At 65.1% G+C, this 14,636-nt stretch overlaps 2 protein-coding genes across 6 annotated transcripts; both read right to left on the bottom strand.

The window, feature by feature from the left end:
* Window positions 1–240: 240 nt before the first annotated feature.
* On the bottom strand, window positions 241–6,375 carry DOK4 (docking protein 4). Of its 3 annotated transcripts, XM_055726506.1 has the most exons (9): window positions 6,260–6,375; window positions 4,761–4,968; window positions 3,805–3,912; window positions 3,045–3,159; window positions 2,829–2,948; window positions 2,529–2,718; window positions 2,076–2,214; window positions 1,865–1,988; window positions 241–1,772 (listed from the first exon to the last, which is right to left on the bottom strand). In XM_055726506.1, the coding sequence occupies exons 2-9, from the start codon at window positions 4,824–4,826 to the stop codon at window positions 1,648–1,650; spliced, it is 987 nt and encodes a 328-aa protein (XP_055582481.1). In that variant the 5' UTR covers window positions 4,827–4,968; window positions 6,260–6,375; the 3' UTR covers window positions 241–1,647. The 3 variants fall into 3 exon arrangements, with proteins under 3 accessions (XP_055582481.1, XP_055582482.1, XP_055582480.1); XM_055726507.1 differs by lacking the exon at window positions 6,260–6,375 and having other exon boundaries at window positions 241–1,720; window positions 4,761–5,478; XM_055726505.1 differs by lacking the exon at window positions 6,260–6,375 and having other exon boundaries at window positions 4,761–5,477.
* Window positions 6,376–6,785: 410 nt separating this feature from the next.
* Window positions 6,786–14,039, bottom strand: CCDC102A (coiled-coil domain containing 102A). Of its 3 annotated transcripts, none has more exons than XM_055726474.1 (9): window positions 13,944–14,039; window positions 11,505–12,102; window positions 10,344–10,546; window positions 10,120–10,228; window positions 9,756–9,872; window positions 9,462–9,671; window positions 9,020–9,190; window positions 8,821–8,924; window positions 6,786–7,269 (listed from the first exon to the last, which is right to left on the bottom strand). In XM_055726474.1, the coding sequence occupies exons 2-9, from the start codon at window positions 12,042–12,044 to the stop codon at window positions 7,029–7,031; spliced, it is 1,695 nt and encodes a 564-aa protein (XP_055582449.1). In that variant the 5' UTR covers window positions 12,045–12,102; window positions 13,944–14,039; the 3' UTR covers window positions 6,786–7,028. The 3 variants fall into 3 exon arrangements, with proteins under 3 accessions (XP_055582449.1, XP_055582451.1, XP_055582450.1); XM_055726476.1 differs by having other exon boundaries at window positions 7,247–7,784; XM_055726475.1 differs by having other exon boundaries at window positions 7,247–7,829.
* Between the last annotated feature and the right edge of the window lie 597 nt (window positions 14,040–14,636).

Raw genomic sequence — 14,636 nt, forward strand, 5'->3', positions numbered from 1 at the left:
TTCGCTCAGGGTTGTTTGATGGAGGGTGGCAACTCGCTTTACCCTTCTCCCCTCCCGAGTGGTGTCAGGGCTTTACTTAACAATGTCCTGGCCACGGCTGGAGGCAAAACAAAGCTTTGAGCCAAGCACCCTGCCAGGAGCATCAGGAAATCTTTCCCCCATCAGCATTTTTCTCTCTGGCAGGCACTACTCCCTCTTGCACTTCCCAAGCGCATTTGGATGGAACAGACAAACAGGAAGGGTGGATAAGGTTGTTTATTCATTGAGCAACTCCTTAAAAAAAAGAAAACCCAAACATTTTTGGTAATAAATGTTAAATCTTTTCCAGATGAGTTGTGTAGTCAGGAAAAGAGAGCGAATTACACCTCTCGCCCGGGGGAGGACGTGCTACTGGGCAGTGCTGGGGTGCTGATGAGCCCCTCCATGCCCTGCTGTGCTGCAGGGAGCAGCATGCTGTCCCCTCGTCCCCTCAGCCACAAGCTACACCAACCCAAGACACAGTATTTACAGAACACAGGTTCCCACATCACAACACTCCCTGTCCCCAAAGCATGGACCTGGAGCTCTAAGGGCAGAAAAAAACCCCACTGACCACCCAACCCAGACCAAAAGAGGACTCCAAAGAAACACCAATGTTTGCACAGCAATAAAAAGATAGCCCTTCTAAAGGAGGTCAATGAATAGGAGAACTAGAAAAAAATCAATTGCTTTTGAGTTCAGCACATGAAGCCCAGCTCCTCCCTGGGTGAGGGCTTTCAACCAGCTGCACCAGCAGGTGAGGAGGGAGCGAGGACAATGGGAATGCAGAGAAACGCGGCTCTTCCCCCAGCAGTGTGGGCTGCTCTGCCCAGGGACTTCTTATATCCACAACGCTGTCCCTCCAGGGACAGATGCTACTGGCCAAAACTGGTCCCTAGGTTGCCCATCAGCAGATAAACCAGGGGTGTGGCCGGGGGGAGCAGCTGTGGGTAGAGGAGTGAGGGGTGCTGGGGTAGAGGCAGCCCCAAAAAGCTGGGGAGCTCGGCTCTGCCCAGCTGCTCACCCCAGCTGACCCCCCTGGAAGGAAAACCAGTTTCTCCTGAGACATCTCAATTCTACAGCGAGTGTTTAAATAGCTTTGAGAAGTGCAAAAATCAGCTCAGGGGTGGCAGGGCATCCCCACTCTTCACGGGGCAGGGGAGGATGCTGGGACCCTGCACCATCAGCCTGGCATGGTCGCATCCCCCAGCGCTGCTCCATCCCTGCGGTTGGGTGGTGCTCCAGCCTTCCCACCTTGCAGAAAACACACTGACTTTCTTGCCCCCCACCCCCTTCACCTCCCAGCTGGATCCCAAAGAGTCAAAAACCTCTGAGCATCTCTGCCTGAGGGCTCTTCAGCAGCCGTGAAGTTTGCATTCATGTGAGAAGAAAAAATCTCTTACAATACAGCTATTCAATACATATTTCAAGTCAGTCGAGGCTGAGCCAGTCGTCACCTCCACTAGCGCCAGGCCAGGGCACGAGCCAGCGCCTGCTCCTCCAAGGTCCTGGCACAGCGGGTGCCCCAGCTTGGTCGCCCTGTGGACTTGGAGGGGTGGCTGCCTGCGTCCTTACCACCCCCTGGGGAAGAAAAAGGGGACCCCCGCCGCGGTGTCCCCCATTGCCAGCTCACGGGGACGATGTGGGCTCCCTGCTCTCAGGCTTGTCGCATTTGGAGGACTTTGGCTTCAGCAAGATGAACCTGTTGAGGAGGTCGGTGTCCGAGCCAGCCTGGGCGCCCGCGTATGCCTCCCCTGGGGATGAAGCGGAGGGTGGGCTCACCTGGGGGGGATGCCCTGGGGGCTGGAGGAGCAGCAGCTCCTCGGTGGGGGCCAGGGACACTCACCAGCGTAACTGGATGACTCGGCCATGTTCTGGGAGCCGGTGATGTGGTGCCAGTAGGCGCTGCGGGGCAGCATGGTGGTGGGGGTGCAGGGGTAGGAGAAGTGCTCGGTGCCCTTGTTCAGCAGCTGCAGTGGATGAGAGAGGGGTGAGGGTGACACGGGGTGCCCCCAGCTCCCCCCCGAGCTGTGTCCCCAGGGTGGGCTGGAGCTCACCCTGACATTCTTCTCCATTTCCAGCAGGACCCTCTTGTGCTGCTCGGCAATGGCCAACGTGGCATTGTGCACGCGCTGGTAGATCTGCTCACCCTCCTGCGTCTGGAAGGTGTAGAGACCTTCCCCTGCATCACACATCCTGAGGGGACAGGGCACGGGGCATCACTGGGGTCCCCAAGCCAAGGGATAATAAAAAATACACACCCCAGGTGGCAGCTGGCCCAGCTTCCCACGCTTTTATTGCTGTCCCTACGGCCCCTCCACGGTGCTGAGCTGGGACCAGAACCAGCTCCAAACCTCCCCAGCCACAGGGCACCCTATGTGGCCATGGCCATCACCCCAGTGTCAGGCCTGCCCTGGGGTGATGGCTGCAGTGCCACCTCCTGGTGCACCCAGCAGGGTGGAGGCACCCAGCGATGGTGGTCCCCAGTCCCAGCAAGGGTGACATCTCACCGTCCGGCCTCAAATGTGAAGCGGGTGGCATCGCGCCCGTAGCGACGCAGGGAGCAAAGGGGCCAGGAGACCAGCTTCACCCGGGGGTTGTGCGTGTCCCAGAGGTAGATGTTTTCGTGGGTGATCTGCAGCTTGCACTCGCCGTAAACGTCCAGGTTGGGGCAGGGGAGGAGGAACACGTTGAACCGGTCTGGAGAAGGGGGGAAAAAAAAAAAAAATTTTAAATGATAATAATCGGGGGGGGGGGGGGGGGCATAGCGAGGCCAAGCCCCGGGGAAGTGCCCGCCGCCACGTGCTCACCCGTCTGCTCGCACTGCACGCCGGGCGCCAGCAGGTCGGGCTCCCCCAGGCTGATGTCGTTCAGGCGGGCCCCCAGGCACTCCACCGACAGCGTCTTGTACCACTCCTCCGCCTCCAGCTCTGCAAGGCACCACGGCAGCCCCTGGGCAACCCTGGCCACACCGGGGTGTCCCACCCGGCACCCCCCGCCCCGCTGCCCTGGGCTCTGCCCCATACCCGAATCGCAGGTGAAGGTTCGGGCCGAGTCATCGGTGAAGACGATGGCCACAGCCTGCCTCTTGGTCTCCTTGGGCAGCCGCGTGATGCATTTGACATTGCTGATCTCGGTCACCTGCGGAGGATGTGGGGTGTCACCGAGGACTGCACCCAGACCCCGGCTGCTGCACCCAGACCCCGGACCCCACTGCACCCAGACCCCGAAAGCTGCACCCAGACCCCGGCCCCCGCTGCACCCAGACCCCGGACCCCACTGCACCCGGACCCCGAAAGCTGCACCCAGACCCCAACTGCTGCACCCAGACCCCAACTGCTGCACCCGGACCCCGAAAGCTGCACCCAGACCCCGGCCCCCGCTGCACCCAGACCCCAACTGCTGCACCCAGACCCCAACTGCTGCACCCGGACCCCGAAAGCTGCACCCAGACCCCAACTGCTGCACCCAGACCCCAACTGCTGCACCCAGACCCCGAAAGCTGCACCCAGACCCCAACTGCTGCACCCAGACCCCAACTGCTGCACCCGGACCCCGAAAGCTGCACACAGACCCCGGCCCCCGCTGCACCCAGACCCCAACTGCTGCACCCAGACCCCAACTGCTGCACCCAGACCCTGGCCCCTGCTGCGCCCGGACCCAGCCGCATCCCACCAGAGCACAGGGGGCAACAGCCACCCAGCTCCAGCCCACCAATTTCAGGCAAGAAAGGAATCGCTGTGGCCCCTGTGCAGCGCCCCAGCACCCCCCAGCACGCCCCCTCACCTTGGGGCACCCACGCAGGCATGCCGACTTCTCATCTGGATACTTCTCCAGGCGCTGGGGCCCTTTGCTGGAGGATTTCCGGAAGACCAGCCAGCACCGCCGGTAGATCTGCCGGACAGAGAGCGCTGGTGGCTGCTGCGGTGCAGGTGGGGGTCCCTGTCCCCACTCCATCCCCTTCCCCAGGACCCCTGCCCAGTCCTGCCGACTCTGCTGGCCTGGGAGCAGGAGGGAATGGTGGGGATATCCCAGGGCTTCCATCACCCACCCCCACCCTGTCAACACTAATTACAGAGCGTAATTAATGAGCATGGGTAAGGCTCCCAAGGGGACCCCCCATCCTGGCATCTCCCCATCCCCTCTCCCACAGCCCCTGCCTCCAGAGTTGGCGGAACCATTGCCTCCAGGCATGTCCCCCACCTCAAGCCTGCTCCCTCTTTGTTCTCCCTAATTAGCGTGAAATTACCCAGCATGCTTGTTGCTGCCAGCTCTGAGTGATGAAGGCAGCGACCAAACCCCCTGACCCTCCACCTATGGGTGCTGCACTCCAGCATCCCTCTAATAGGCAGCCCCCCCACTGGCATGGGACATCCCCGGTGCCAAAACGGGGTGTGGAGGGAAACTGAGGCATGGGGGGAGGGGGGTCAGGGACAGCCCCCAAAGCCCCATGGTGACCCGTGTCTGGTGAGGGGATGCCACCCGGTTCAGGAGCCAGTCAGTGCAGGATCAGGCCCCGGGGGCTGCCGGATGATTTGGGTACCAACAAGTGGCCCACCCCTGCCCCCATGCTGCCACCCCTGCCCCCAAATGATGCTTATTCAACCCCAAACCAGGGGTGCAGGCTGCCGCAAGAGCTGACATGGCTGGGCCCCCCATCCACGTCACCCCTCGCAGCAGCTGGCACCCCAAATCCACGGGTGCCACTCCCTGCCCCCCCATTCCTTGAGACCCCCACTCACCCCCAGCTTCTTGCTCTTCATCCTCACATAGCCTTGCTTGATGATGTCGTTAAAATTTGTCGCCATGGTGATGGCCTGATGGGGCGCGGAATATCTTGGGAGGGGGGGGCTGCCTTCACATTCGCCCCCCCCCCTCCATCCTCTTCCCCCGTACCCCCCCTGCCTCACTGCTGGCCCAGCTTGGTGCTAGTGGCATCCCCCATCCTGGCTGGAAAAAAGAAATGACAGATCGATGGGTGACATCTTCCTCCTCCTCCTCCTCTTCCTCCTCCCTTCTTTGCCTGAACCATCTGAGTGGAACAGTCCGGCGTTAACCCCTGCCAGCACGGCTGTGCCAGGTGGGCATGCACGAGTGGTGCCCTGCCACCAGCCCCAGCGTGTGTCCCAAGGGACACCCACACTGGACCTTGCCCACGGGTCTCCACTGCCTGTGGCACTGCCCCTCCTTCCCCCTGGACCACTCGCCTGGGCACCAACACGGGTCAGTCGCTCGCCATCAGTAGGGTTCAGTGTTAACGACCTCCTGCCCCAGCCAGGCTGGCTCTGCTGTGGGGTGTTTCAGCCCCGGGCGCCAAAGGCACCCTGGCTCCCAACCTCGCACCCCCGGCACGACCCAGCCTCCCTCCGGGCCCACCGGGAGCTCGGCCTCGCTCAGCCTGGTCCCCACCTGGTCCCTCCACTCCGTGGCTGGGGGTGATCAGCCCCAGGGCGGTGGGACCAGGCGGGGACGAGGTTCCTTTCCCAGCCTGACACCCCCCCCCCCCCCCCCAGAAGACAGTAACCTTGGAAACGGGATGGGGCCACCCCCAGGGATGCTCGGGAGCCAGGCTGCTCCGGGCCGGTGACGCCCTGGTCCCCAAGCCCCGGCACCGCGGGGCGGGGGAGGGGGGTCCAGCCCCATCCAGCTCAGCAGGGCCAGCCCGGAGGGGCCACCCCGCAGCCGCTGCACCCCGGCACCCCCCAGGCACCGCAGCCACGGCCCGGCCGGGTGCCAGCGGCACGGCTCGTGTCCCCCCGAGCCGGGCTGGCCCCGCGGCCTGGGACCCCCGGGGCTGCTCTGGGGCGGCTCGCGGCCCGCCGGGACCAGGGCTGGGGGCGAGGGGACCTGGGGGGGCCGCACCCTGGGGACCCTCCGCTGTCCCGAGAGGGACTGGGGCCAGCGCCCACCTCTGAGGGGAATATCCCCCACCATGCCCCCGCCACTCCATGGCCCCCAGCCCATCCCCCACCCCACGCACATGAGCACCCCAAGGGAATTCAGAGATGCTGGAGGGCAGCTCCTGCCCCGCTCCCCGATCTGTCACCTCGGTCACCCCCAAACCCGGGCACCTCCATCGCCCCCAGGTCTCCGCCGCTCCCACCGGCATCCTCCCTCCCCGCGCTGCCCCCCCCGCCGGGCCCCCCCGCCACTTGTCACCCCGAACCTCGGCCAAGCCCCGTCCGGTGTGTCCCCCCCAGCCCCGCAACCGCTCCCGCGCCGCGCCGTGCCGCGGCCTCACCCGCCTCCTCGCGGCAGCCGCCGGCCCCGGCGTCCGGCTCCGCGTCGCTGCGAGCCCTGGAGCTGCGCGGCCCCGCCCGTACCGGCCCCGCCCCTCCAGGCCCCGCCCCCGGGGCCCCGCCCCCTCCCCCCACCCCCACCCGCCCCGGGCTGCCTCCTCCGTCCCTCCGGGCCCGGCCTCGCCCGGCCCGGCCCAGCCCGAGCCACACCCGGCCGCCCTGGAAGGTTTCCTGCCCGCACATCGTTAGGCTTCAGAGTGAACGCCCCGTGGAGACCGACGGGCGGCGGCAGCCTCCCGCCGCGCCGCTGTCCCGGGCTGTCCCTCGGCTCAGGCAGCCATCTCCTCGGCCCCATCCCCCCCTTCTGTGCTCCCCAAAACGCTGCTTTTCAGGGCCCCCACTGAAACTGCCTGCAGGCGCCTCCACCCCTGCAGCCTCATTTGTCGGGCCATAAAAAAATGAATAATCGCTGGAAATAAATGGGCATTAAAAAGAAAAAAAACCAACACACGAGCAGCAAAAGAGCCATGCTTTTAGCCAATCAATTAAAAGGCATAGCGAGGGGATTAGCTCACTGAAATATCAATTTTTAATAAGGTTGTGTCTGAGCTCCTCCAAAGCCCCGTGAGGCCCTGCTCAGTGGGGGATGGGCTGCAGGGGCTTGGGCTGGGGTGGTCAGCACCCAGGGGTGAGCACCCCCGCACCCACGGGCCAGCACCTCTGCCTGCCCGCTGCAGCCCTGCAGAAACAGGCCCCTCTGCAGCCACAGCGTCACCAGCCGCCCCCCAGCCCCGCTTCTCTGGCAGAGTCACAGGTTTTACCCGAGCTGGGCTCGTCCCCGGCGTGGGGGCAGCGATGGCAGCGGGGTGACACCACAGCCATGCAGCCAGCCCCCTGTGCAGCTTGCAGAGTAAATGCTGTTTCTCCCCAGTGTTGTCCCTTCCATCCTTGCTCCCACGTGGAGACAAACCAGCATCTCAAGCCACTGCCAGAGCCTGGGCCCCTCTGGGCTCTGTATTTATAATAAAAAAATTCATATACAAATACATACATATATATAATATATATATATAAAAAAAAGTGGGCAGGAGAGTGTGGCCGGTTACAGGGCCTGGTGCCCCTCTCTGCCCTGCGCTTCCTCCTCCTGGGCTGCTCAATGATGCCAGCTTTCGTGGCCACATCTGTGTCCCAGGAGATGCTGGTGGCCGAGGGGCACTGGATACTGTCCAAGAGGCAGCGGGCTTGGAGCATCCCTGGGCAAAGTCCTCCCCACCACTCTGTGCCCCAGGCTCCCCATCTACAGGAGGGTCACCATGTGGCTGGGTCCCGCGGTGACAGGCACTTGTGGGCAGAGGACCACCGTGGGACGTCCCCGTGGTGGTGGCACCTGGCCCTGGGCTCTAGGGCACCTGGATCTGCAGGTCCTCATCCTCGTCGGGGTCGCTGGTGCCATCCCCGGCGTCATCGGGGCTGAAGCGGGCACTGCGCATCTTGCTGAAAAGCGGGGCGCTCTGCTGCCGCCGCAGCCTGCCAAGGGAGAGCTGCCAGGGTGGGGGGCGGCGGGGCGCAGCCCTGGGGGGATGCCAAAGCCAAGCCTGTCCCCCTGCACCCCTACAGCATGACTGCACCCTGGTGGGACCCCATTTCTGCAGCTCCCACTAAGCTCTGGGTGCAGGACCAGCCCCCCCAGCCAGGGGCCAACCCTCTGGTGTGGGGCTGGGGACCCCAAACGATGCTCAGCACAAGAGGGCATCAGCTTAAACCCTCCAGGGCCGAACACCGCCACGCCGAGCATCTCAGACCCAGCCGAGAGTGCAGTGCAGGGAGAAGTTGTCCCCCTGAAATGGGGATCCCCCTGCAAATAAAACAAGAGTCCCCATTCCTGGGAGCCTGCGGTGGTTTTAGCTCCTCACTCGCCCTTGCATGAAAGTTCAATGAAAATTTATGAAGCAAATATGAAACCAAAAGGCCCAGGACCTGGTCAGATCCAACCAGTTTGCAGCATTTTACTGGAAAGCATGAATTATTTAAGAACATGCACATGGGGAGGCTGGAGAGGGTGAAGAAGAAGCCTCCATTATTCCTCCATGATTTAATGAATATGTCCCAATAAAATAAAGAAAGATGATAAACACAACCCTCCCAGCGCCTCCCGGAGACGTGGCATTGATCTCTCACAGCCACTTCAGCTCTTTACTGCTAGAGATGAAGTGAGGCTCGGGAAAGTTTTTAAGGGCAATAAAACCCACCTCTCATCTCCCCAAACTGGCGTGGGAACCTCAGAGCTTGCCCTGGCCCCGTTTACTGGCAGGTGAAACTGGGCTGTACTGGTCTGCAGGCTGGTTGAACTGGGAGGTGAATGCCATCCAGCCTGCAGTGGGGTGAAGGCTGCCCCACGGGTGGCTGCACCCTGCCCGCCGAGGATGTCTGAGGCACTTTGGCCATGCTTAGCCCAGGGTTCAACCGGGCAAATGCTGGCTGAGGGGTGGTGGCAGGGAGAACGTCATCTCACCCATGGGTCCTTGCTGGTCCCCACTGTGGCCCACCCTGGTCCCCCACTCACCGCGACTGCAGATGCTCCAGCTGCACCTGGAAGCTCTCACTCTGCTCCGTCTGCTCATCTAGCGACCGCTGCAGCTTCCGTGTCTGGTTGTGGGCTTCATCCAGCTGCAGGTGGGATGGGAAGGGACGAGGCTGTTGGCAGTCACAGGGGGCATGGAGCTGCCCACCCCAACTCTCTGCACCAGCACAAGCTTCCCTACCTCGTCCTCCGCTTGGGCCAGCTCCTTCTTCAGCTCCTCCACCCTCAGGCGCAGCTTCTTCACCTCGCCCTCATGCTGTTCCACGCGACGGTTGGCATGAGCCAGCTCGGCCATCTTCTCCTGGTACTGCTTCTTCAGCTTGGTATGGATGTGCTTCAGGTCAGCCAGCTCCTGCAGTGGGCACGGGGTGGGGGGCTGAGAGGGGCTGAGAGCCATCCCATGCTGCGAGTGCCCCCATCTCCCTCCCCAGGGACCCCTCCCAGTGCCCCACCGCATGACAGAGGAGCTGGTGGAGCAAGGATGGGGGTCACTACCGCCCCTTAGACAAAGGGTGGTGGCAGAGTCAGGGCTTGAGGAGGTCCTGGGGGATGCCAAGCCACCACGGAAACGGCAGGGTCACCCAGGGAGCGGGTGGCAGGGCATGGGACCACCTCCATGGCACCTTGTTCTTCTCGAAGAGCTCAGCCTGGATGGTTTTGAGGTCGGTGTCCAGGGTGCTGGCCGTCTGGCGCCGCTTGCGAGCCAGCACCTCCTCCAGGTCCTCAATCTGTGCCCGCAGCTTCTTGTTCTCCCGTTCCAAGTTGAGCTTCTCCGTCTCCAGCCGCTCCCGCCGGCCCCACTCGGCTGCATTCTCTGCCTGCAGCCGCTCCATCTGGGACAGGGACACGGGATGGCCAGGGGCAGCAGGGACTCCCCTCGCTGTCCCCTTCAGCCCCTACACTGGGATTCAGCTCACCTCCGCGCGCAGCTCGGCCAGCTTCTTGTCCATGCTGGAGCGAGCGCCCAGCTCGTCCTCCAGGTCCTCGGAGATGCGCCCCAGCTCGTCCTGGTGGATCTCCTTCAGGATGTTGAGCTGGGGACACACACACACGGCACCCAAGATGGCAGCAAGCACCCATCTTGTGCCACTCAAGTCCTGCCTGCACTCGTCCACCCATCCTCTGTGGATGGACTGACTGGCTCAAGAGCGTTAATTAAGACCCTTAATGAACACCCCAGAGTTGGGGAGGTGGCTGTGGATCACCATGTCCAACCACTGGGACATGCCACCTTCTGGGGGACAGGCCACCCACCAGGGCACCCCTGCTCCCTTCACTCACCTGCTTCATCACCTCCTGCTTGTTCTTGTTGAGCTCCTCGTATTTGATCTTCCACTGGCTGAGCTCACCCTCCAGCTTCTCGATGCTCTTGCTGAGCGCCAGCTTATCCCTGGGGAGAGGCAATGCTGGTGACAGCTGGCAGGACCCCATGGGACATCCCATCCTGGTGGGGACCAGTCTGGCCTTGGCTGGTGCCCCATGAGGATGATACCCCAAGCACTCACTCCCGCTCCTTGAGCAGCACTTTTTGGGACTCATCCAGCCGCAGCTTGAGGGCAGTGACTTTGGTGGCGTCCTCCTCCACGACGCTGACATCGTCCCAGAGCAGGCGGCTGCGTTCCTGGCGGGAGAAAGAGGCCCGGGGCCCCCGCTGCTCCCAGCTCTCGTCCTGCTTGCTCGTCAAGATGTTTTCCATCAACTCCTGCTCCTGTGGCGCCGTGGGTGGCCCAGCAAAGGGGAGAGGGTGAGGGGGCAGCCCAGGCTTCCCACCCCCTACAGCACCCGACCTTCACCCTGTAACAAAGCCAGACCTAGCAGCATCCCTCCCTCCGGTCCCCAGGGACCCCCTGAGGCTGACGGAGAGGGACCCACCCTCCCAGGGGAGCTTCCATTCACCACCACGCTCTGCTGCCGGCTCCCTGCCTCCCTGCAAATCTGGGATGGATAATACCGATTTATTACGCTAACCTTGCTGCGACCACCATGCGGGTGATCTTCTACCAGGCTCCACAAGCGCATGGTAAATGAGCTGCAGGGGTTTTCTGGGGACAGGACATCCCCAGGGACCAAGCAGGGAGCCCGCAGGGCATGCTCAGATTAGTCTCAGATTTGCCACTCAGCAGCTCTGCCATCGGTGGACTGAACCAGCGCGGCGCGGCACCCTGAGCAGCAACATCTGTGTCGTGACAGAGCCAACAGCAGCAGAGAAGGGAGCACAGCAGCTGGGAGCAGCTCTGGGGAGTCTCTCGTGTCCCCTCCTTCCTCCTCCCTTCAGCACAGACGTCCGCCAGAAGCCCATACGGACACTCTGGCATCGGAGTCGTTGCTAGCAAGACGCCACCAGTGCTGCTGAAGCCACTGTCCCCTAAAGTGGCACAGGCTTCTGCCTAACGCCTCCAAAGGGAAAGCCCTGAGAAAGGGACCAGAGCCAGCACCAAGGTGATCTCGCTGCATAGGGCTATGAGTGTCCTGGACCCCCCCCATGACACTGCTCTTGAGAGGGGTCTGAGCCCCTCCGCTGCTCCAAGGGATCTGCCGCACGCTGCCCACCTCTGTGGGCAGGGAGTGGCCCCATGGGCATGGCAGGCAGTGGTAGCTTGGGGGTGCATGAGGGGAGCTGCTGGGGGTCAGGAGACCCCCCCCCCAGCACCCAGTCACCCTCTCACCTTGGCTTTTTGGGGTGCCTCAGCCCCCACATCCCGCACAGGCTCATGCTCAGGGTCAGCTTCTCCCTCTGCCCCGTCGGCAGCAGGTGGGCTGCAGGTGCCGTGCCGGCCGTGGAGCCGTGCCTGTGGCCGTGCTGGTGGCGGGCGCTCCTCCGGCCGGTCACGGTCACGGTCGCGGCGCAGGCCAGCCAGCTCCTTGGTGAGGGCCTCCAGGCGATGCCGCAGCTGCCGCACCTCCTCGCGGGCACGGTTGCGCTCAGCCCGCACCTTGCTCCACTTCTCCCGCCAGTTGGCCGTGCAGTCCGACCACCACCGCATCGTCTTCTCCATCTGGGCCGCCCGCGCCCGCGCCTCCTCCAGCTCCCGCAGCCGCAGCTCCTCACGCCCTTCCCAGTCCCCTTCCAGCAACGCCGGGGGGGGCCCGGGCGATGGCGTCCCGCTGGGGGGGGACGGGGAGGGCTCGGGGGCCAGCAGGGCCAGCAGCGAGCCCCCCGGCAGCGGCGGGGAGCCAGCCAGGCGCGAGGCCCCACTCTGGCTCATGGTGGGTGTCCCCTAGGGCATGGCCGGCACTGTTGGGGTGGCACCTCCACCTGGGGACCTGTGGGAGAGAGAAGGGGTCAGGGCAGCCCAGGGGGCTGCAGGAGGCGGCTGTGGGGCTGGGAGGGAAGGCGAGCACAGTCCCTGGTTTCGGGGGGCAGCACGCTGAGCAATGAGGTCCCAGCACAGACCCTGGTGATGGCCCAAGCAAGGAGCTGAGTGATGGCTCCCACCACGTCCCCAGCGAGGACCCTGGTGGGGTTTCCAGTGGGGATCCCTGTGAGGTCCCTGGTGATGGCCCCAGCAGGGTCACCAGCAGAGGCCATGGTGAGGTCCCCAGCAAGGACCACAGCCTCCTGCCCGGCCACCAGCACCCTGTCCCAGTCTGGCACTGCAGCAGGCACCTGCCTGACCTGGGGCACTTCAGCCAGCGCACTGGAGGCAATGTCTTAACATCATCTGGGTGATGTTACCCACACGAGGTCATCTGGATGACATCACCTGTGGGCCTCTAAGAGTGTTCCTGGTGCTGTGGTGGGGTTGGGGGTACCCCGGCTGCACCCCAGCAGCTCCAGCGAGGGTCACGGCCCTGACTGGGAACCAGCAAGGCAGGAGCAGCTACAGCGCTGCTGGGCATGCATGGCAGCAGGACGCGTGCCAGGGTGGGATGCATGCCGGGATGGGGATGCGTGCTGGAGTGGGATGCGTGTTGGGGTGGGATGGGGATGTGTGCCGGGACAGGATGCATGTTAGGGCGGGATGCATGCTGGGGCCAGATGTGTGCCAGGGTGGGATGCATGTCGGGGTGGGATGCGTGCTGGGGCAGGATGAGTGCCGGGGCAGCCGGCCGCACTCTCCAGTGACGCCACAACAAAGGGCCAGTGCTGGCCGCCTACGTCCCGGCACGGCCCTCACGGCCCGGCTTGGCCAGGGAAAAACCGCCCCGGGAAACCGTAATGGGCGGCTGCTGCGCGCCCTAATGGGATAAGTGCAGGGGCCGCGCCACAGCCCCCCCGCAGGCGCAGCCCTGACCTGCCGCCAGACCCGGCTGGGCCGGGAGGGCCGGTGCGGGAGCGGCGGGAGCAGCAGCCGCTGGCGGCGGAGCGCTTGGCCCGGGGAGGGGAATCCGCCTCCCTGACGGTACGTGCGGAAACGGTGAATCGGTCACCGCCGAGGCCGGCCCCGGCCTGCGCCCTCCTGCTGCCGGCGCGGCGGCTGCCGCGGGGGGAGCCCCGGGCCCGGCGGCATCAGCCCCGGCAGAGCCCCGGCCGCTGGGCAGCGTCCACCGCGGAGCGCCCGCGGGAGCGCAACGCCCGTGCGATGCCCACGGGAGCACCCGCCGCCCCGCAGCGCCGGCACCGGAGCGGCACCCGCGGGGCGCACGCACGGGCCGGGGGCACCCCGGGGTGCTCGCGGGGAGCACGCGTGGGGCGCCGGCACCCGCACGGCCCGCGGGAGCGCGCGTGGCTCGCGGCAGCCCACGGACGCCGCGGCGCGCGCCCCGGCCCGTCCCGGCCTCCCGGCGGGGGCGGCACCGCCCGCCCCCCGCGCCTCCCCATTGGCTGCGGACGCCGCCACTCCGCCGCCAGCGGTGACGCGGCCCGGCCCGCGGGAGCCGCCGCATTCCTCCGCGCCCGGCCCGCCCGGCCCGGCCCGGCCGGTACCGCCAGGCGCCGCTGGGCCCGGTTCGGCTCGGTCTGGCATCGCCCGGCTCGGCTCGGCTCCGCCCGGCTCGGCTTGGCTCCGCCTGGCCCCGCCCGGTCCGGCCCGGCGCGGACCCCCCCCACCCCAAAGTTTGCCGCAAGTTTCCCGCCGCCGCGGCAGCGCCGGTGCCGCCGCCCGCCCGCCCGCCCGCCCGGCCCGGCCCTGCCCTGCCCGGCCCGGCCCGGCCCGGCCCCTCACCCGTGTCGGCGCGGCTGCGGTGCGGGAGCCAGCGCGGGCCGGGGCGCTGCCGGCCGAGTCTCCTCCTCCTCCCCCTCCTCCTCCTCCTTCCCCCCGCTCCCGCCCCCCGCCCGCGCCCGGGGGGCCGGTCCCGCCGCCGGAGCCCGGCCCGTGCCCGCGGGTGCGCGTCCTGCCGCCGCGTGGGCATCCGCGCTGCTTTTGGCACGGGGGGGAGGGGTGTCGCTCGTGTGCGCGTGCTTGCACGCGTGGGTCTCCGCGCGGTTACACTCGTGGGGCCTTTACACGGCTGCTTGCACTTGGGGGGCCGTGCACGGCAATGCGTGCCCATGTTGTGCGTGGGTGCACACTGGCGCGCTTGCACACGTGTGCAGGCGGGTGTTCGCCCACGAGGGAGCTCGCTCGCGAGTGTTTCTGCAGGTGTTTGTACGTGTAGGTGGGTCGCACAGAAGTGTCTGCACCGAGGAGTCCATGGGCAGCAATGCCTGCACACGGACGTGCACGGGTGTTTGTACAGGCTGTGCACACCAGCACGCTGGCACACGAGTGTGTTGCACGCTGCTGCTTGGACGCAAGAGGTTGCACGCTGCCATTGGCATGCGGTTGCTGCTGCTCATGGGTGCTTGCCGACATGCACAAGAGCTCCCTGGTGGGGTATTTGCACACGTGAGCATGGTGCACGGAGAGGCTTGCACA

The sequence above is a fragment of the Falco cherrug genome, chromosome 14 (genome assembly GCF_023634085.1).
Source record: "Falco cherrug isolate bFalChe1 chromosome 14, bFalChe1.pri, whole genome shotgun sequence".
NCBI lineage: Eukaryota > Metazoa > Chordata > Aves > Falconiformes > Falconidae > Falco > Falco cherrug.

Bases quoted from the DNA above. Each gene is read 5' to 3' on its own strand.
- DOK4 (XM_055726506.1), bottom strand. From the start codon at position 4,826: ATGGCGACAAATTTTAACGACATCATCAAGCAAGGCTATGTGAGGATG. The intron at 3,160-3,804 runs GTGAGGGGGCGT...CATCCTCCGCAG, and splicing joins GCCTGCGTGGGTGCCCCAAG to GTGACCGAGATCAGCAATGT. The intron at 2,719-2,828 runs GTGAGCACGTGG...CCCCTTCTCCAG, and splicing joins CGTGCAGTGCGAGCAGACGG to ACCGGTTCAACGTGTTCCTC.
- CCDC102A (XM_055726474.1), bottom strand. From the start codon at position 12,044: ATGAGCCAGAGTGGGGCCTCGCGCCTGGCTGGCTCCCCGCCGCTGCCG. The intron at 10,229-10,343 runs GTGAGTGCTTGG...GCCTCTCCCCAG, and splicing joins GTGCTGCTCAAGGAGCGGGA to GGATAAGCTGGCGCTCAGCA. The intron at 9,873-10,119 runs GTGAGTGAAGGG...GTGTGTCCCCAG, and splicing joins AGCAGGAGGTGATGAAGCAG to CTCAACATCCTGAAGGAGAT.